At 49.6% G+C, this 21,135-nt stretch overlaps 2 protein-coding genes across 2 annotated transcripts in view; one reads left to right on the forward strand and one right to left on the reverse strand.

The window, feature by feature from the left end:
* Nucleotides 1-21,135, forward strand: part of LOC116958111 (uncharacterized) — a 348,130-nt gene that overhangs the window by 150,551 nt on the left and 176,444 nt on the right. The window lies entirely within an intron of this gene.
* CDC45 (cell division cycle 45) overlaps nt 1-21,135 on the reverse strand; it is a 112,380-nt gene that overhangs the window by 36,761 nt on the left and 54,484 nt on the right. Inside the window, exons 15-17 of the mRNA XM_032980600.2 lie at nt 18,278-18,361; nt 16,678-16,793; nt 9,222-9,298 (exon numbers count right to left, since the gene is read on the reverse strand). Coding sequence (XP_032836491.1) covers nt 9,222-9,298; nt 16,678-16,793; nt 18,278-18,361 — 277 coding nt within the window. The remainder of the gene's footprint in view (nt 1-9,221; nt 9,299-16,677; nt 16,794-18,277; nt 18,362-21,135) is intronic.

Here is a 21,135-nt window from a genome sequence, read left to right on the forward strand (position 1 = left end):
CAGGTGAGTCAGGTGAGTCTAAGTAAGAGTGAGTCAGGGCCTCACCTGACAGGGTGAGTCAGGTGAGTCTGAGTCAAGGTGAGTCAAGGTGAGTCAGGTGAGTCTCACCTGACAGGGTGAGTCAGGTGAGTCTAAGTGAGTCAGGTGAGTCTAAGTGGGTCTCACCTGACAGGGTGAGTCTACGTGAGTCTAAGTGAGTGAGTGAGAGTGAGTCTAAGTGAGTGAGTCAAGGTGAGTCAGGTGAGTCTAAGTGGGTCTCACCTGACAGGGTGAGTCAGGTGAGTCAGGTGAGTCTAAGTGAGTGTGAGTCAGGTGAGTCTAAGTGGGTCTCACCTGACAGGGTGAGTCAGGTGAGTCTGAGTCAAGGTGAGTCAAGGTGAGTCAGGTGAGTCTCACCTGACAGGGTGAGTCAGGTGAGTCTAAGTGAGTCAGGTGAGTCTAAGTGGGTCTCACCTGACAGGGTGAGTCAGGTGAGTCAGGTGAGTCTAAGTGAGTGTGAGTCAGGTGAGTCAGGTGAGTCTAAGTGAGTCTAAGTGAGTCTAAGTGAGTGAGTCAGGTGAGTCTAAGTGAGTGTGAGTCAGGTGAGTCTAAGTGAGTCAGGTGAGTCTAAGTAAGAGTGAGTCAGGGTCTCACCTGACAGGGTGAGTCTAAGTAAGTGTGAGTCTAAGTGAGTGAGTCAGGTGAGTCTAAGTAAGTGAGTCTACGTAAGAGTGAGTCTAAGTGAGTCAGGTGAGTCTTAGTGAGTGTGAGTCAGGTGAGTCTAAGTGAGTGAGTCTGGTGAGTCAGGTGAGTCCCACCTGACAGAGTGAGTCTAAGTGAGTGAGTCAGGTGAGTCTAAGTAAGAGTGAGTCTAAGTGAGTCTCACCTGACAGGGTGAGTCTAAGTGAGTCTCACCTGATAGGGTGAGTCTAAGTGAGTGAGTCAGGTGAGTCTCACCTGACAGGGTGAGTCTAAGTGAGTGAGTCAGGTGAGTCTAAGTGAGTGTGAGTCAGGTGAGTCAGGTGAGTCTAAGTGAGTCAGGTGAGTCTAAGTAAGAGTGAGTCAGGGTCTCACCTGACAGGGTGAGTCTAAGTAAGTGTGAGTCTAAGTGAGTGAGTCAGGTGAGTCTAAGTGAGTCAGGTGAGTCTTAGTGAGTGTGAGTCTGTGTGAGTCAGGTGAGTCTAAGTGAGTGAGTCAGGTGAGTCAGGTGAGTCAGGTGAGTCCCACCTGACAGAGTGAGTCTAAGTGAGTGAGTCAGGTGAGTCTAAGTAAGAGTGAGTCTAAGTGAGTCTCACCTGACAGGGTGAGTCTAAGTGAGTCTCACCTGACAGAGTGAGTCTAAGTGAGTGAGTCAGGTGAGTCTAAGTAAGAGTGAGTCTAAGTGAGTCTCACCTGACAGGGTGAGTCTAAGTGAGTCTAAGTGAGTGAGTCAGGTGAGTCCCACCTGACAGAGTGAGTCTAAGTGAGTGAGTCAGGTGAGTCTAAGTGAGTGAGTCAGGTGAGTCCCACCTGACTCACTCACCTGAGTTTCATTCCCAGCCGTGGCTAACCTCAGTGGGGAGTGGTATCTGAGTCAGTTCTGTGCACTAGCTTCACACAGTGGTGATGTATGGTCAGATAAGCCCCAGGACCCAACTGGCATGAGGCACCCGTCATTGAGCAGTGGATTGACTGTACATGTGCATGTGGGTCTGGAATGCTATTGCCAATAAACTTCAACTTGAATCACTACCTATGAGATCGTCACTCAACACTGCTCTAGAGGAGTTGTACACCCCTAGCTGCCACTGCTATTCAGTGGCCTAAAATATGCCTCTAGATTTTGGTGTTATAATTTATTTACGTAGTTTATTGTTAAAAATTCGGTCACAGTCCCTTATGATCACTGTTACATTGCATTTATGGCTTTTATTTTGGTGACTTCGAAAACGTTTATTTTTTTGTTTTTGGCCATGTTTTTGTTTGTTGTAGTACGGAGTTAGACTGATGGCCTTAATCTTAGTTGTCTTGTGGTTGTTGTTGTTGTTATTTTGACTTGCATCCCACTGGGATTTTTGCACACAGCATTGGTGTACGGTACGGTGCTATTTCAGGAATATTTTTATTGTTTTTTTCCTGGATTTTCTGTTTGCACACAAAGTAATCACTTTAAGATGTTTCCTTGTTCATGTTTTTTGTTTGTTGAGGTTGCACCCGATTCAAGAGCCGAATGGCTCACAGGGCTATACCAAATAAATAAACTATGATAACTATGAAACTATGACAGGGTGAGTCTAAGTGAGTGAGTCAGGTGAGTCCCACCTGACAGAGTGAGTCTAAGTGAGTGAGTCAGGTGAGTCTAAGTGAGTGTGAGTCTGTGTGAGTCAGGTGAGTCTAAGTGAGTGAGTCAGGTGAGTCAGGTGAGTCTCACCTGACAGAGTGAGTCTAAGTGAGTGCGTCAGGTGAGTCTAAGTAAGAGTGAGTCAGGTGAGTCTCACCTGACAGAGTGAGTCTAAGTAAGAGTGAGTCTAAGTGTGTCTCACCTGACAGTGTGAGTCTAAGTGAGTCTCACCTGACAGAGTGAGTCAGGTGAGTCTAAGTGAGTCTAAGTGAGTGTGAGTCAGAGTGAGTCTAAGTAAGTCTGAGTGAGTCAGGGTGAGTCTAAGTGTGAGTCAGGGTCACACCTGACAGGGTGAGTCTACGTGAGTCTAAGTGAGTGAGTGAGAGTGAGTCTAAGTGAGTGAGTCAAGGTGAGTCAGGTGAGTCTAAGTGAGTCTCACCTGACAGGGTGAGTCAGGTGAGTCTAAGTGAGTCTAAGTGAGTGTGAGTCAGAGTGAGTCTAAGTAAGTCTGAGTGAGTCAGGGTGAGTCTAAGTGTGAGTCAGGGTCACACCTGACAGGGTGAGTCTACGTGAGTCTAAGTGAGTGAGTGAGAGTGAGTCTAAGTGAGTGAGTCAAGGTGAGTCAGGTGAGTCTAAGTGAGTCTCACCTGACAGGGTGAGTCAGGTGAGTCTAAGTGAGTCTCACCTGACAGGGTGAGTCAGGTGAGACAGAGTGAGTGAGTCAAGGTGAGTCTAGTTAAGTGTGAGTCAGGCGCTCACCTGACAGGGTGAGTCAGGTGAGTCAGGTGAGTCTAAGTAAGAGTGAGTCAGGGCCTCACCTGACAGGGTGAGTCAGGTGAGTCTGAGTCAAGGTGAGTCAAGGTGAGTCAGGTGAGTCTCACCTGACAGGGTGAGTCAGGTGAGTCTAAGTGAGTCAGGTGAGTCTAAGTGGGTCTCACCTGACAGGGTGAGTCTACGTGAGTCTAAGTGAGTGAGTGAGAGTGAGTCTAAGTGAGTGAGTCAAGGTGAGTCAGGTGAGTCTAAGTGGGTCTCACCTGACAGGGTGAGTCAGGTGAGTCAGGTGAGTCTAAGTGAGTGTGAGTCAGGTGAGTCTAAGTGGGTCTCACCTGACAGGGTGAGTCAGGTGAGTCTGAGTCAAGGTGAGTCAAGGTGAGTCAGGTGAGTCTCACCTGACAGGGTGAGTCAGGTGAGTCTAAGTGAGTCAGGTGAGTCTAAGTGGGTCTCACCTGACAGGGTGAGTCAGGTGAGTCAGGTGAGTCTAAGTGAGTGTGAGTCAGGTGAGTCAGGTGAGTCTAAGTGAGTCTAAGTGAGTCTAAGTGAGTGAGTCAGGTGAGTCTAAGTGAGTGTGAGTCAGGTGAGTCTAAGTGAGTCAGGTGAGTCTAAGTAAGAGTGAGTCAGGGTCTCACCTGACAGGGTGAGTCTAAGTAAGTGTGAGTCTAAGTGAGTGAGTCAGGTGAGTCTAAGTAAGTGAGTCTACGTAAGAGTGAGTCTAAGTGAGTCAGGTGAGTCTTAGTGAGTGTGAGTCTGTGTGAGTCAGGTGAGTCTAAGTGAGTGAGTCTGGTGAGTCAGGTGAGTCCCACCTGACAGAGTGAGTCTAAGTGAGTGAGTCAGGTGAGTCTAAGTAAGAGTGAGTCTAAGTGAGTCTCACCTGACAGGGTGAGTCTAAGTGAGTCTCACCTGATAGGGTGAGTCTAAGTGAGTGAGTCAGGTGAGTCTAAGTGAGTGAGTCAGGTGAGTCTAAGTGAGTGTGAGTCAGGTGAGTCAGGTGAGTCTAAGTGAGTCAGGTGAGTCTAAGTAAGAGTGAGTCAGGGTCTCACCTGACAGGGTGAGTCTAAGTAAGTGTGAGTCTAAGTGAGTGAGTCAGGTGAGTCTAAGTGAGTCAGGTGAGTCTTAGTGAGTGTGAGTCTGTGTGAGTCAGGTGAGTCTAAGTGAGTGAGTCAGGTGAGTCAGGTGAGTCAGGTGAGTCCCACCTGACAGAGTGAGTCTAAGTGAGTGAGTCAGGTGAGTCTAAGTAAGAGTGAGTCTAAGTGAGTCTCACCTGACAGGGTGAGTCTAAGTGAGTCTCACCTGACAGAGTGAGTCTAAGTGAGTGAGTCAGGTGAGTCTAAGTAAGAGTGAGTCTAAGTGAGTCTCACCTGACAGGGTGAGTCTAAGTGAGTCTAAGTGAGTGAGTCAGGTGAGTGTCACCTGACAGAGTGAGTCTAAGTGAGTGAGTCAGGTGAGCCTAAGTGAGTGAGTCAGGTGAGTCTAAGTGAGTGAGTCAGGTGAGTCTCACCTGACAGGGTGAGTCTAAGTGAGTCTAAGTGAGTGAGTCAGGTGAGTCCCACCTGACTCACTCACCTGAGTTTCAATCCCAGCCGTGGCTAACCTCAGTGGGGAGTGGTATCTGAGTCAGTTCTGTGCACTAGCTTCACACAGTGGTGATGTATGGTCAGATAAGCCCCAGGACCCAACTGGCATGAGGCACCCGTCATTGAGCAGTGGATTGACTGTACATGTGCATGTGGGTCTGGAATGCTATTGCCAATAAACTTCAACTTGAATCACTACCTATGAGATCGTCACTCAACACTGCTCTAGAGGAGTTGTACACCCCTAGCTGCCACTGCTATTCAGTGGCCGAAAATATGCCTCTAGATTTTGGTGTTATAATTTATTTACGTAGTTTATTGTTAAAAAATTCGGTCACAGTCCCTTATGATCACTGTTACATTGCATTTATGGCTTTTATTTTGGTGATTTCGAAAACGTTTATTTTTTGTTTTTGGCCATGTTTTTGTTTGTTGTAGTACGGAGTTAGACTGATGGCCTTAATCTTAGTTGTCTTGTGGTTGTTGTTGTTGTTATTTTACTTGCATCCCACTGGGATTTTTGCACACAGCATTGGTGTACGGTACGGTGCTATTTCAGGGATATTTTTATTGTTTTTTTCCTGGATTTTCTGTTTGCACACAAAGTAATCACTTTAAGATGTTTTCTTGTTCATGTTTTTTGTTTGTTGAGGATGCACCCGATTCAAGAGGCGAATGGCTCACAGGGCTATACCAAATAAATAAACTATGATAACTATGACACTATGCCAGGGTGAGTCTAAGTGAGTGAGTCAGGTGAGTCTCACCTGACAGAGTGAGTCTAAGTGAGTGAGTCAGGTGAGTCTAAGTGAGTGTGAGTCTGTGTGAGTCAGGTGAGTCTAAGTGAGTGAGTCAGGTGAGTCAGGTGAGTCTCACCTGACAGAGTGAGTCTAAGTGAGTGCGTCAGGTGAGTCTAAGTAAGAGTGAGTCAGGTGAGTCTCACCTGACAGAGTGAGTCTAAGTAAGAGTGAGTCTAAGTGTGTCTCACCTGACAGGGTGAGTCTAAGTGAGGCTCACCTGACAGGGTGAGTCAGGTGAGTCTAAGTGAGTCTAAGTGAGTGTGAGTCAGGTGAGTCAGGTGAGTCTAAGTGAGTCTAAGTGAGTCTAAGTGAGTGAGTCAGGTGAGTCTAAGTGAGTGTGAGTCAGGTGAGTCTAAGTGAGTCAGGTGAGTCTAAGTAAGAGTGAGTCAGGGTCTCACCTGACAGGGTGAGTCTAAGTAAGTGTGAGTCTAAGTGAGTGAGTCAGGTGAGTCTAAGTAAGTGAGTCTACGTAAGAGTGAGTCTAAGTGAGTCAGGTGAGTCTTAGTGAGTGTGAGTCTGTGTGAGTCAGGTGAGTCTAAGTGAGTGAGTCTGGTGAGTCAGGTGAGTCAGGTGAGTCCCACCTGACAGAGTGAGTCTAAGTGAGTGAGTCAGGTGAGTCTAAGTAAGAGTGAGTCTAAGTGAGTCTCACCTGACAGGGTGAGTCTAAGTGAGTCTCACCTGATAGGGTGAGTCTAAGTGAGTGAGTCAGGTGAGTCTCACCTGACAGGGTGAGTCTAAGTGAGTGAGTCAGGTGAGTCTAAGTGAGTGAGTCAGGTGAGTCTAAGTGAGTGTGAGTCAGGTGAGTCTAAGTGAGTCAGGTGAGTCTAAGTAAGAGTGAGTCAGGGTCTCACCTGACAGGGTGAGTCTAAGTAAGTGTGAGTCTAAGTGAGTGAGTCAGGTGAGTCTAAGTAAGTGAGTCTACGTAAGAGTGAGTCTAAGTGAGTCAGGTGAGTCTTAGTGAGTGTGAGTCTGTGTGAGTCAGGTGAGTCTAAGTGAGTGAGTCTGGTGAGTCAGGTGAGTCCCACCTGACAGAGTGAGTCTAAGTGAGTGAGTCAGGTGAGTCTAAGTAAGAGTGAGTCTAAGTGAGTCTCACCTGACAGGGTGAGTCTAAGTGAGTGAGTCAGGTGAGTCTAAGTGAGTGAGTCAGGTGAGTCTAAGTGAGTGTGAGTCAGGTGAGTCTAAGTGAGTCAGGTGAGTCTAAGTAAGAGTGAGTCAGGGTCTCACCTGACAGGGTGAGTCTAAGTAAGTGTGAGTCTAAGTGAGTGAGTCAGGTGAGTCTAAGTGAGTCAGGTGAGTCTTAGTGAGTGTGAGTCTGTGTGAGTCAGGTGAGTCTAAGTGAGTGAGTCAGGTGAGTCAGGTGAGTCAGGTGAGTCCCACCTGACAGAGTGAGTCTAAGTGAGTGAGTCAGGTGAGTCTAAGTAAGAGTGAGTCTAAGTGAGTCTCACCTGACAGGGTGAGTCTAAGTGAGTCTCACCTGACAGAGTGAGTCTAAGTGAGTGAGTCAGGTGAGTCTAAGTAAGAGTGAGTCTAAGTGAGTCTCACCTGACAGGGTGAGTCTAAGTGAGTCTAAGTGAGTGAGTCAGGTGAGTGTCACCTGACAGAGTGAGTCTAAGTGAGTGAGTCAGGTGAGTCTAAGTGAGTGAGTCAGGTGAGTCCCACCTGACTCACTCACCTGAGTTTCAATCCCAGCCGTGGCTAACCTCAGTGGGGAGTGGTATCTGAGTCAGTTCTGTGCACTAGCTTCACACAGTGGTGATGTATGGTCAGATAAGCCCCAGGACCCAACTGGCATGAGGCACCCGTCATTGAGCAGTGGATTGACTGTACATGTGCATGTGGGTCTGGAATGCTATTGCCAATAAACTTCAACTTGAATCACTACCTATGAGATCGTCACTCAACACTGCTCTAGAGGAGTTGTACACCCCTAGCTGCCACTGCTATTCAGTGGCCGAAAATATGGCTCTAGATTTTGGTGTTATAATTTATTTACGCAGTTTATTGTTAAAAATTCGGTCACAGTCCCTTATGATCACTGTTACATTGCATTTATGGCTTTTATTTTGGTGACTTCGAAAACGTTTATTTTTTTGTTTTTGGCCATGTTTTTGCTTATTGTAGTACGGAGTTAGACTGATGGCCTTAATCTTAGTTGTCTTGTGGTTGTTGTTGTTGTTATTTTGACTTGCATCCCACTGGGATTGTTGCACACAGCGTTGGTGTACGGTACGGTGCTATTTCAGGGATATTTTTATTGTTTTTTTCCTGGATTTTCTGTTTGCACAGTCACACACAAAGTAATCACTTTAAGATGTTTTCTTGTTCATGTTTTTTGTTTGTTGAGGTTGCACCCGATTCAAGAGCCGAATGGCTCACAGGGCTATACCAAATAAATAAACTATGATAACTATGAAACTATGACAGGGTGAGTCTAAGTGAGTGAGTCAGGTGAGTCTCACCTGACAGAGTGAGTCTAAGTGAGTGAGTCAGGTGAGTCTAAGTGAGTGTGAGTCTGTGTGAGTCAGGTGAGTCTAAGTGAGTGAGTCAGGTGAGTCAGGTGAGTCTCACCTGACAGAGTGAGTCTAAGTGAGTGCGTCAGGTGAGTCTAAGTAAGAGTGAGTCAGGTGAGTCTCACCTGACAGAGTGAGTCTAAGTAAGAGTGAGTCTAAGTGTGTCTCACCTGACAGGGTGAGTCTAAGTGAGTGAGTCTAAGTGAGTCTCACCTGACAGGGTGAGTCTAAGTAAGAGTGAGTCTAAGTGAGTCTCACCTGACAGGGTGAGTCTAAGTGAGCCTCACCTGACAGGGTGAGTCTAAGTGAGTGAGTCAGGTGAGTCTGTGTGAGTCTATGTGAGCCTCACCTGACAGGGTGAGTCAGGTGAGTCTCACCTGACAGAGTGAGTCTAAGTGAGTGAGTCAGGTGAGTCTCACCTGACAGAGTGAGTCTAAGTGAGTGAGTCAGGTGAGTCTCACCTGACAGAGTGAGTCTAAGTGAGTGAGTCAGGTGAGTCTCACCTGACAGAGTGAGTCTAAGTGAGTGAGTCAGGTGAGTCTAAGTAAGTGTGAGTCTAAGTGAGTCTCACCTGACAGAGTGAGTCTAAGTGAGTCTATGTGAGTCTCACCTGACAGGGTGAGTCTAAGTGAGTGAGTCAGGTGAGTGTGTGTGAGTCTAAGTGTGTCTCACCTGACAGGGTGAGTCTAAGTGAGTCTATGTGTGTCTCACCTGGCAGGGTGAGTCTAAGTGAGTCTAAGTGAGTCTCACCTGACAGGGTGAGTCTAAGTAAGAGTGAGTCTGTGTGAGTCTCACCTGACAGGGTGAGTCAGGTGAGTCTATGTGAGTCTAAGTGAGTCTCACCTGACAGGGTGAGTCAGGTGAGTCAGGTGAGTCTGAATGAGTCTCACCTGACAGGGTGAGTCTAAGTGAGCCTCACCTGACAGGGTGAGTCTGAGTGGGTCTGTGTGAGTCTCACCTGACAGGGTGAGTCAGGTGAGTCTGTGTGAGTCTAAGTGAGTCTCACCTGACAGGGTGAGTCTAAGTGACTCACCTGACAGGGTGAGTCTAAGTGAGTCTCACCTGATAGGGTGAGTCTAAGTGAGTCTGTGTGAGTCTCACCTGACAGGGTGAGTCAGGTGAGTCTAAGTGAGTCTGTGTGTGTGAGTCAGGTGAGTCTCACCTGACAGGGTGAGTCAGGTGAGTCTGTGTGTGTGAGTCAGGTGAGTCTCACCTGACAGGGTGAGTCAGGTGAGTCTGAGTGAGTCTGTGTGAGTCTCACCTGACAGGGTGAAGTATTTCTGCGTGGTTCTGGATCCGGAACTCTCCGCAGATTTCTCAAAAGCCCGGCCAAAGAAACTAAAACGGCAACGTTACCATAGTTACCATCGTTACCATAGTTACCATCATCAACATAGTTACCATCGTTACCATCATCAACATAGTTACCATCGTTACCATCATCAACATAGTTACCATCATCAACATAGTTACCATCATCAACATAGTTACTATCGTTACCATCATCAACATAGTTACCATAGTTACCATAGTTACCATCATCAACATAGTTACCATCATCAACATCGTTACCACAGTTACCATCATTACCATCATCAACATAGTTACCATCGTTACCATCATCAACATCGTTACCATCATCAACATAGCTACCATCATCAACATCGTTACCGTAGTTACCATCATCAACATAGTTACCATAGTTACCATCGTTACCATAGTTACCATCATCAACATAGTTACCATCATCAACATCGTTACCATAGTTACCATCATTACCATCATCAACATAGTTACCATCATCAACATTGTTACCACAGTTACCATCGTTACCATCATCAACATAGTTACCATTGTTACCATCATCAACATAGTTACCATCATTACCATCATCAACATTGTTACCATCATCAACATAGTTACCATTGTTACCATCACCAACATCGTTACCATCATCAACATCGTTACCATAATTACCATCGTTACCATCATCAACATAGTTACCATTGTACCCATCATCAACATAGTTACCATTGTTACCATCATCAACATAGTTACCATCATCAACATCGTTACCATAGTTACCATCATCAACATCGTTACCATCATCAGCATCGTTACCATAGTTACCATCATCAACATAGTTACCATCATCAGCATCGATACCATAGTTACCATCATCAACATCGTTACCATAGTTACCATCATCAACATCGTTACCATAGTTACCATCGTGAGTAGTGGTGAGTAGTAATGAGTAGTGGTGAGTAGTAGTGAGTAGTGGTGAGTGGTGGTGAGCAGTGGTGAGTAGTGGTGAGTGGTGGTGAGTAGTGGTGAGTAGTGAGTAGTGGTGAGTAGTGGTGAGTGTTGGTGAGTAGTGGTGAGTAGTGGTGAGTAGTAGTGAGTGGTGGTGAGTAGTGGTGAGTAGTAGTGCATAGTGGTGAGTAGTGGTGAGTAGTGGTGAGTGGTGTTGAGTAGTGGTGAGTGGTGGTGAGTGGTGGTGAGTAGTGGTGAGTAGTGGTGAGTAGTGGTGGTGAGTAGTGGTGAGTGGTGGTGAGTAGTGGTGAGTAGTGGTGAGTGAGTGAGTGGTGAGTAGTGCTGAGTGAGTAGTGGTGAGTAGTGGTGAGTAGTGCTGAGTGAGTAGTGGTGAGTAGTGGTGAGTAGTGGTGAGTGAGTGAGTAGTGGTGAGTAGTGGTGAGTGAGTAGTGGTGAGTAGTGGTGAGTGAGTAGTGGTGAGTAGTGGTGAGTAGTGGTGAGTGAGTGAGTAGTGGTGAGTAGTGGTGAGTGAGTGGTGGTGGTGAGTAGTGGTGAGTAGTGGTGAGTGGTGGTGAGTAGTGGTGAGTGGTGGTGAGTGGTGGTGAGTAGTGGTGAGTGGTGGTGAGTAGTGGTGAGTAGTGGTGAGTGGTGCTGAGTAGTGGTGAGTGGTGGTGAGTAGTGGTGAGTGAGTGAGTAGTGGTGAGTAGTGGTGAGTGAGTGAGTAGTGGTGAGTAGTGGTGAGTGGTGGTGAGTAGTGCTGAGTGAGTGAGTGGTGGTGAGTAGTGGTGAGTAGTGGTGAGTGAGTGAGTGGTGGTGAGTAGTGGTGAGTAGTGGTGAGTGAGTGAGTAGTGGTGAGTGTTGGTGAGTAGTGGTGAGTGTTGGTGAGTGAGTAGTGGTGAGTGGTGGTGAGTAGTGGTGAGTGTTTGTGAGTAGTGGTGAGTAGTGGTGAGTGAGTAGTGGTGAGTAGTGGTGAGTAGTGGTGAGTGTTGGTGAGTAGTGGTGAGTAGTGGTGAGTAGTGGTGAGTGAGTGAGTGGTGGTGAGTAGTGGTGAGTAGTGGTGAGTGTTGGTGAGTAGTGGTGAGTAGTGGTGAGTGTTGGTGAGTAGTGGTGAGTGTTGGTGAGTAGTGGTGAGTAGTGGTGAGTAGTGGTGAGTGAGTGAGTAATGGTGAGTAGTGGTGAGTAGTGGTGAGTAGTGGTGAGTGTTGGTGAGTAGTGGTGAGTGTTGGTGAGTAGTGGTGAGTAGTGGTGAGTAGTGGTGAGTGAGTGAGTAGTGGTGAGTAGTGGTGAGTAGTGGTGAGTAGTGGTGAGTAGTGGTGAGTGAGTAGTGGTGAGTAGTGGTGAGTGAGTAGTGGTGAGTGTTGGTGAGTAGTGGTGAGTAGTGGTGAGTAGTGGTGAGTGAGTGAGTAGTGGTGAGTGTTGGTGAGTAGTGGTGAGTAGTGGTGAGTAGTGGTGAGTGAGTGAGTGTTGGTGAGTGTTGGTGAGTAGTGGTGAGTAGTGGTGAGTGAGTAGTGGTGAGTAGTGGTGAGTAGTGGTGAGCGAGTAGTGGTGAGTAGTGGTGAGTGAGTGGTGGTGAGTAGTGGTGAGTGGTGGTGAGTGGTGGTGAGTAGTGGTGAGTGAGTGAGTGTTGGTGAGTGTTGGTGAGTAGTGGTGAGTAGTGGTGAGTGAGTAGTGGTGAGTAGTGGTGAGTAGTGGTGAGTGAGTAGTGGTGAGTAGTGGTGAGTGAGTGGTGGTGAGTGGTGGTGAGTAGTGGTGAGTGAGTGAGTGTTGGTGAGTGTTGGTGAGTGTTGGTGAGTAGTGGTGAGTAGTGGTGAGTGAGTGAGTAGTGGTGAGTGTTGGTGAGTAGTGGTGAGTAGTGGTGAGTAGTGGTGAGTGAGTAGTGGTGAGTAGTGGTGAGTAGTGGTGAGTGAGTGAGTAGTGGTGAGTAGTGGTGAGTGTTGGTGAGTAGTGGTGAGTGGTGGTGAGTAGTGGTGAGTGAGTAGTGGTGAGTAGTGGTGAGTAGTGGTGAGTGAGTAGTGGTGAGTAGTGGTGAGTGTTGGTGAGTAGTGGTGAGTGTTGGTGAGTAGTGGTGAGTAGTGGTGAGTAGTGGTGAGTAGTGGTGAGTAGTGGTGAGTGTTGGTGAGTAGTGGTGAGTGGTGGTGAGTAGTGGTGAGTAGTGGTGAGTAGTGGTGAGTGAGTAGTGGTGAGTAGTGGTGAGTAGTGGTGAGTAGTGGTGAGTGGTGGTGACTAGTGGTGAGTAGTGGTGAGTAGTGGTGAGTGAGTAGTGGTGAGTAGTGGTGAGTGAGTAGTGGTGAGTAGTGGTGAGTGAGTAGTGGTGAGTAGTGGTGAGTGAGTAGTGGTGAGTGTTGGTGAGTAGTGGTGAGTGGTGGTGAGTAGTGGTGAGTAGTGGTGAGTGTTGGTGAGTAGTGGTGAGTGTTGGTGAGTAGTGGTGAGTAGTGGTGAGTGAGTAGTGGTGAGTAGTGGTGAGTAGTGGTGAGTGTTGGTGAGTAGTGGTGAGTAGTGGTGAGTAGTGGTGAGTGGTGGTGAGTAGTGGTGAGTGGTGGTGAGTAGTGGTGAGTAGTGGTGAGTAGTGGTGAGTGGTGGTGAGTAGTGGTGAGTAGTGGTGAGTGGTGGTGAGTAGTGGTGAGTAGTGGTGAGTAGTGGTGAGTGAGTAGTGGTGAGTAGTGGTGAGTGAGTAGTGGTGAGTGTTGGTGAGTAGTGGTGAGTAGTGGTGGTGAGTAGTGGTGAGTAGTGGTGAGTAGTGGTGAGTGAGTAGTGGTGAGTAGTGGTGAGTAGTGGTGGTGAGTAGTGGTGAGTAGTGGTGGTGAGTGTTGGTGAGTGAGTAGTGGTGAGTAGTGGTGAGTGAGTAGTGGTGAGTAGTGGTGAGTGAGTAGTGGTGAGTAGTGGTGAGTAGTGGTGAGTGAGTAGTGGTGAGTGTTGGTGAGTAGTGGTGGTGAGTAGTGGTGGTGAGTAGTGGTGAGTAGTGGTGAGTAGTGTTGGTGAGTAGTGGTGAGTAGTGGTGAGTAGTGGTGGTGAGTAGTGGTGAGTGTTGGTGAGTGAGTAGTGGTGAGTAGTGGTGAGTGAGTAGTGGTGAGTAGTGGTGAGTGTTGGTGAGTGAGTAGTGGTGAGTAGTGGTGAGTGTTGGTGAGTAGTGGTGAGTGGTGGTGGTGAGTAGTGGTGAGTAGTGGTGGTGAGTAGTGGTGAGTGTTGGTGAGTAGTGGTGGTGAGTAGTGGTGAGTAGTGGTGAGTAGTGGTGAGTGGTGGTGAGTGTTGGTGAGTGAGTAGTGGTGAGTAGTGGTGAGTGTTGGTGAGTGAGTAGTGGTGAGTAGTGGTGAGTGTTGGTGAGTGAGTAGTGGTGAGTAGTGGTGAGTGTTGGTGAGTGAGTAGTGGTGAGTAGTGGTGAGTGTTGGTGAGTAGTGGTGAGTAGTAGTGGTGAGTAGTGGTGAGTGGTGGTGAGTAGTAGTGGTGAGTAGTGGTGAGTGGTGGTGAGTAGTAGTGGTGAGTAGTGGTGGTGAGTGGTGGTGAGTAGTGGTGAGTAGTGGTGAGTGAGTAGTGGTGAGTAGTGGTGAGTGGTGGTGGTGAGTAGTAGTGGTGAGTAGTGGTGAGTAGTGGTGAGTGAGTGTTGGTGAGTAGTGGTGAGTGTTGGTGAGTGGTGGTGAGTGGTGGTGAGTGTTGGTGAGGTGGTGAGTGGTGGTGAGTGGTGGTGAGTAGTGGTGAGTGTTGGTGAGTAGTGGTGAGTGTTGGTGAGTGGTGGTGAGTGGTGGTGAGTGGTGGTGAGTAGTGGTGAGTGTTGGTGAGTGGTGGTGAGTAGTGGTGAGTGTTGGTGAGTGGTGGTGAGTGGTGGTGAGTAGTGGTGAGTGTTGGTGAGTGGTGGTGAGTGGTGGTGAGTGGTGTTGAGTTGTGGTGAGTGGTGGTGAGTGGTGGTGGAGTGGTGGTGAGTGGTGGTGAGTGTTGGTGAGTAGTAGTGGTGAGTAGTGGTGAGTGAGTAGTGGTGAGTGAGTAGTGGTGAGTGAGTGGTGGTGAGTGGTGGTGAGTGTTGGTGAGTAGTGGTGAGTAGTGGTGAGTAGTAGTGGTGAGTAGTGGTGAGTAGTAGTGGTGAGTAGTGGTGAGTAGTGGTGAGTAGTAGTGGTGAGTGTTGGTGAGTGTTGGTGAGTAGTGGTGAGTAGTGGTGAGTGAGTGGTGGTGAGTGTTGGTGAGTAGTGGTGAGTGTTGGTGAGTAGTAGTGGTGAGTAGTGGTGAGTAGTAGTGGTGAGTAGTGGTGAGTGTTGGTGAGTGGTGGTGAGTAGTGGTGGTGAGTGAGTAGTGGTGAGTAGTGGTGAGTAGTGTTGGTGAGTAGTGGTGAGTAGTAGTGGTGAGTAGTAGTGGTGAGTAGTGGTGAGTGGTGGTGAGTGTTGGTGAGTAGTGGTGAGTAGTAGTGGTGAGTAGTGGTGAGTGTTGGTGAGTAGTGGTGAGTAGTGGTGGTGAGTAGTGTTGGTGAGTGTTGGTGAGTGAGTAGTGGTGAGTGTTGGTGAGTGAGTAGTGGTGAGTAGTGGTGAGTGTTGGTGAGTGGTGAGTGAGTAGTGGTGAGTGTTGGTGAGTGGTGGTGAGTAGTGGTGGTGAGTGTTGGTGAGTAGTGGTGGTGAGTAGTGGTGAGTAGTGGTGGTGAGTGTTGGTGAGTAGTGGTGGTGAGTAGTAGTGGTGAGTAGTGGTGAGTAGTAGTGGTGAGTAGTGCTGGTGAGTGTTGGTGAGTAGTAGTGGTGAGTGTTGGTGAGTGTTGGTGAGTGTTGGTGAGTAGTGGTGGTGAGTAGTGGTGGTGAGTGTTGGTGAGTAGTGGTGAGTAGTAGTGGTGAGTGTTGGTGAGTGTTGGTTGAGTAGTGGTGAGTAGGTGGTGAGTAGTGGTGAGTGTTGGTGGTGAGTGTTGGTGAGTAGTGGTGAGTAGTAGTGGGTGAGTGTTGGTGAGTGTTGGTGAGTAGTGGTGAGTGTTGGTGAGTAGTGGTGAGTAGTGTTGGTGAGTGTTGGTGAGTAGTGGTGAGTAGTGTTGGTGAGTGTTGGTGAGTAGTGGTGAGTAGTGGTGAGTGTTGGTGAGTAGTGGTGAGTAGTAGTGGTGAGTGTTGGTGAGTAGTGGTGAGTAGTGGTGAGTAGTGTTGGTGAGTAGTGGTGAGTAGTGGTGAGTAGTGGTGAGTAGTGGTGAGTGTTGGTGAGTAGTGGTGAGTAGTAGTGGTGAGTGTTGGTGAGTAGTGGTGAGTAGTGGTGAGTGTTGGTGAGTGTTGGTGAGTAGTGGTGAGTAGTGGTGAGTAGTGGTGAGTGTTGGTGAGTAGTGGTGAGTAGTAGTGGTGGTGTTGGTGAGTAGTGGTGAGTAGTGGTGAGTGTTGGTGAGTGTTGGTGAGTAGTGGTGGTGAGTGTTGGTGAGTGTTGGTGAGTAGTGGTGGTGAAGTGGTGAGTAGTAGTGGTGAGTAGTGGTGAGTAGTGGTGGGTGGTGAGTAGTGGTGAGTAGTAGTGGTGAGTAGTGGTGAGTGAGTAGTGGTGAGTAGTGGTGAGTAGTGTTGGTGAGTGTTGGTGAGTAGTGGTGAGTAGTGGTGAGTGGTTGGTGAGTGTTGGTGAGTGTTTGGTGAGTGTTGGTGAGTAGTGTTGGTGAGTGTTGGTGAGTAGTAGTGGTGAGTAGTAGTGGTGAGTAGTGGTGAGTGTTGGTGAGTGTTGGTGAGTAGTGGTGAGTAGTGGTGGTGAGTAGTGGTGAGTAGTGGTGGTGAGTAGTGGTGAGTAGTAGTGGTGAGTGTGGTGAGTAGTGTGGTGAGTGTTGGTGAGTAGTGGTGAGTAGTTGGTGAGTAGTGGGGTGAGTAGTGGTGAGTGTTGGTGAGTGTTGGTGAGTGTTGGTGAGTGTGGTGAGTGTTGGTGAGTGAGTTGGTGAGTGTTGGTGAGTGTTGGTGAGTGTTGGTGAGTAGTGGTGAGTGTTGGTGAGTAGTGGTGAGTGTTGGTGAGTAGTAGTGGTGAGTAGTGGTGGTGAGTAGTGGTGAGTGTTGGTGAGTAGTGGTGAGTGTTGGTGAGTGTTGGTGAGTGTTGGTGAGTAGTGGTGAGTAGTGGTGAGTGTTGGTGAGTAGTGGTGAGTAGTGGTGAGTGTTGGTGAGTAGTGGTGAGTGTTGGTGAGTGTTGGTGAGTGTTGGTGAGTGTTGGTGAGTAGTAGTGGTGAGTGTTGGTGAGTGTTGGTGAGTGTTGGTGAGTAGTAGTGGTGAGTGTTGGTGAGTGTTGGTGAGTGTTGGTGAGTGTTGGTGAGTAGTAGTGGTGAGTGTTGGTGAGTGTTGGTGAGTGTTGGTGAGTGTTGGTGAGTAGTAGTGGTGAGTGTTGGTGAGTGTTGGTGAGTGTTGGTGAGTAGTAGTGGTGAGTGTTGGTGAGTGTTGGTGAGTGTTGGTGAGTGTTGGTGAGTAGTAGTGGTGAGTGTTGGTGAGTGTTGGTGAGTGTTGGTGAGTAGTAGTGGTGAGTGTTGGTGAGTGTTGGTGAGTGTTGGTGAGTACTTCTTCTTGTCGCTGGCGTCCCCATGGGGAGGGCAGCCGGTGAGCAGTGTGGAGTCGCCGTGCATTGTGGGAGCCGCCACCACCAGGGGCAGCCGCTGGCACTTCCGGTTCCGAGTCTACACAACAACAACCACCAACAACAACAACCACCAACAACAATCACCAACAACAACCACCAACAACAACAACCACCAACAACAACAACCACCAACAACAATCACCAACAACCACCAACAACAATCACCAACAACCACCAACAACAACAATCACCAACAACAACAATCATCAACAACAATCACCAACAACAACAACCACCAACAACAACAACAACCATCAACAACAATCACCAACAACAACAATCACCAACAACAACCATTAACAACAACAATCAACAACAATAACAACAATCAACAACAATAACAACCACAACAACAATCACCATCAACAACAACCTCACTCACACTCACCCACTCACTCACACCCTGTCACACCCCCTCACACCCCCACTCACTCACACATCCTCACTCTCACACCGTCACACCCCCTCACACTCACCCACTCACCCTGTCACACCCCCTCACACTCTCACACTCACTCACTCACACACCCACTCACACACCTTGTCACACCCCACTCACTCTCACACCCACTCACTCACACTCACACCCTGTCACACCCCACTCACTCACACATCCTCACTCTCACTCACACTCACTCACACACCCTGTCACACCCCCACTCACTCTCACAACCACTCACACACCCTGTCACACCCCCACTCACACACACTCTGTCACACCCCCTCACCCTCACACCCCCACTCACTCACACACCCTGTCACACCCCCTCACCCCCACTCACACACACTCAAACACCCTGTCACACCCTGTCACACACCCACTCACACTCACTCACACACCCTGTCACACCCCCACTCACACACACTCACACACACCCTGTCACACCCCCTCACACTCACACACCGTCACACACCCTGTCACACCCTCTCACACCCCCACTCACTCACACACCCTGTCACACCGTCACACACACACTCACATACACCCTGTGACACCCTGTGACACCCTGTGACACCCCCACTCACACACACTCACACTCACTCACACACCCTGTGACACCCTGTGACACCCTGTGACACCCCCTCACTCACTCACACACCCTGTCACACACACACTCACACACACCCTGTGACACCCCCACTCACACTCACTCACACACTCACACACACCCTGTGACACCCTATGACACCCTGTGACACCCTCACTCACACAACCTGTGACACCCCCACTCACACACACTCACACACACTCTGTGACACCCTGTGACACCCCCTCTCACACTCACTCACACACACTCACACACACCCTGTGACACCCCCTCTCACACTCACTCACACACACACCCTGTGACACCCTGTGAAACCCTGTCACACCCTCACTCACTCACACACCCTGTGACACCCCCACTCACACACACACCCTGTGACACCCCCACTCACACTCACTCACACTCACTCACACACACTCACACACTCCCTGTGACACCCCGTCCCTCGCTCTCGCCCAGCGCCCCCACTCACCGACTTGATGAAGGTGTGCAGGAGGTGTTTGCTGAACTGAGAGAGGAAGCTGGGCTCAGAGAACATGGCCAGCTCCGGCGTGCCCTGCACACAGACACACAGAGGCCCTGCAGACTCCCTGCACCACCACCACCACACTCACACAGAGGCCCTGTAGACTCCCTGCAGCACCACCACCACACTCACTCAGAGGCCCTGTAGACTCCCTGCAGCACCACCACACTCACACAGAGGCCCTGTAGACTCCCTGCAGCACCACCACCACTACCACACTCACACAGAGGCCCTGTAGACTCCCTGCACCACCACCACACTCACACAGAGGCCCTGTAGACTCCCTGCAGCACCACCACCACACTCACACAGAGGCCCTGTAGACTCCCTGCAGCACCACCACCACACTCACACAGAGGCCCTGTAGACTCCCTGCACCACCACCACCACACTCACACAGAGGCCCTGCAGACTCCCTGCACCACCACTCCCACACTCACACAGAGGCCCTGTAGACTCCCTGCAGCACCACAGTCACACAGAGGCCCTGTAGACTCCCTGCAGCACCACCACCACACTCACACAGAGGCCCTGTAGACTCCCTGCACCACCACCACACTCACACAGAGGCCCTGAGACGTAGCCAGAGACAACAGCGAGAGACAACAGTGAGAGACACAGTGAGAGACACAGTGAGAGACAACAGTGAGAGACACAGTGAGACACAGCGAGAGACACAGCGAGAGACAGTGAGACACAGAGAGACAGTGAGACACAGAGAGACACAGAGACACAGTGAGACAGTGAGACACAGAGAGACAACAGCTAGAGACAGGGTTGATACCTCGTGCAGGCAGCAGTAGAGGAAGGGACCCTGCGAGACGAGAGACACAGTGAGACACAACAGAGAGACACAGTGAGACACAGTGAGACACAGTCAGACACAGAGAGACACAGAGACAACACAGAGAGACACAGCTAGAGACAGGGCTGATACCTCGTGCAGGCAGCAGTAGAGGAAGGGACCCTGCGACACGAGAGACACAGAGAGACACAGCTAGAGACACAGAGACACAGAGAGACAGTGAGACAACAGCGAGACAACACAGAGAGACAACAGCGAGAGAGACAGGGTTGATACCTCGTGCAGGCAGCAGTAGAGGAAGGGACCCTGCGACACGAGAGACACATTGAGACACAGTGAGACACAGAGAGACACAGTGAGACACAGAGAGACACAGAGAGAGACACAGTGAGAGAGACAGGGTTGATACCTCGTGCAGGCAGCAGTAGAGGAAGGGACCCTGCGACACGAGACACAGTTAGACACAACAGAGAGACACAGCTAGAGACACAGAGAGACACAGAGACACAGAGAGACAACACAGAGAGACAGGGCTGATACCTCGTGCAGGCAGCAGTAGAGGAAGGGACCCTGCGACACGAGAGACACATAGAGACACAGCTAGAGACACAGAGACACAGAGAGACAGTGAGACAACAGCGAGACAACACAGAGAGACACAGCTAGAGACAGGGTTGATACCTCGTGCAGGCAGCAGTAGAGGAAGGGACCCTGCGAGACGAGAGACACAGTGAGACACAGAGAGACACAGAGACAACACAGAGAGACACAGCGAGAGAGACGGGTTGATACCTCGTGCAGGCAGCAGTAGAGGAAGGGACCCTGCGAGACGAGAGACACAGTGAGACACACAGAGACACAGAGACAACACAGAGAGACAACACAGAGAGACAGGTTGATACCTCGTGCAGGCAGCAGTAGAGGAAGGGACCCTGCGACACGAGAGACACAGAGAGACACAGAGACACAGAGAGACAACAGTGAGACACAGTGAGACACAACACAGAGAGACACAGAGAGACAACACAGAGAGACACAGCTAGAGACAGGGCTGATACCTCGTGCAGGCAGCAGTAGAGGAAGGGACCCTGTGACACGAGAGACACAGAGAGACACAGTGACACAGAGAGACAACACAGAGAGACAACAGCTAGAGACGGGTTGATACCTCGTGCAGGCAGCAGTAGAGGAAGGGACCCTGTGACACGAGAGACACAGAGAGACACAGTGACACAGAGAGACAACACAGAGAGACACAGCTAGAGAGACAGGGTTGATACCTCGTGCAGGCAGCAGTAGAGGAAGGGACCCTGCGACACGAGACACAGAGAGACACAACAGCGAGACACAGAGACACAGAGAGACAGTGACACAGTGAGACACAGAGAGACAACACAGAGAGACACAACAGAGAGACACAGAGACACAGTGAGACAACAGCTAGAGACAGGGCAGATACCTCGTGCAGGCAGCAGTAGAGGAAGGGACCCTGCGAGACGAGAGACACAGTGAGACAGCGAGAGACACAGAGAGACACAGAGAGACACAACAGTGAGACAGTGAGACACAGAGAGACAACAGCGAGAGAGACGGGTTGATACCTCGTGCAGGCAGCAGTAGAGGAAGGGACCCTGCGACACGAGAGACACAGAGAGACAGTGAGACAGTGAGACAACAGCGAGAGACAGTGAGACACAGAGAGACACAACAGAGAGACACAGAGAGACAACACAGAGAGACACAGCTAGAGACAGGGCTGATACCTCGTGCAGGCAGCAGTAGAGGAAGGGACCCTGCGACACGAGAGACACAGAGAGACACAGAGACACAGAGAGACAGAGAGACAACACAGAGAGACAACAGCTATAGACAGGGTTGATACCTCGTGCAGGCAGCAGTAGAGGAAGGGACCCTGCGACACGAGAGACACAGAGAGACACAGTGAGACACAGAGACACAGTGAGACACAGCGAGAGACACAGTGAGACACAGAGAGACA

The sequence above is a fragment of the Petromyzon marinus genome, unplaced genomic scaffold, assembly GCF_048934315.1.
Source record: "Petromyzon marinus isolate PM22_M1 ecotype Great Lakes invasive population unplaced genomic scaffold, UKy_Petmar_22M1.pri1.0 PM_Scaffold_37, whole genome shotgun sequence".
NCBI lineage: Eukaryota > Metazoa > Chordata > Hyperoartia > Petromyzontiformes > Petromyzontidae > Petromyzon > Petromyzon marinus.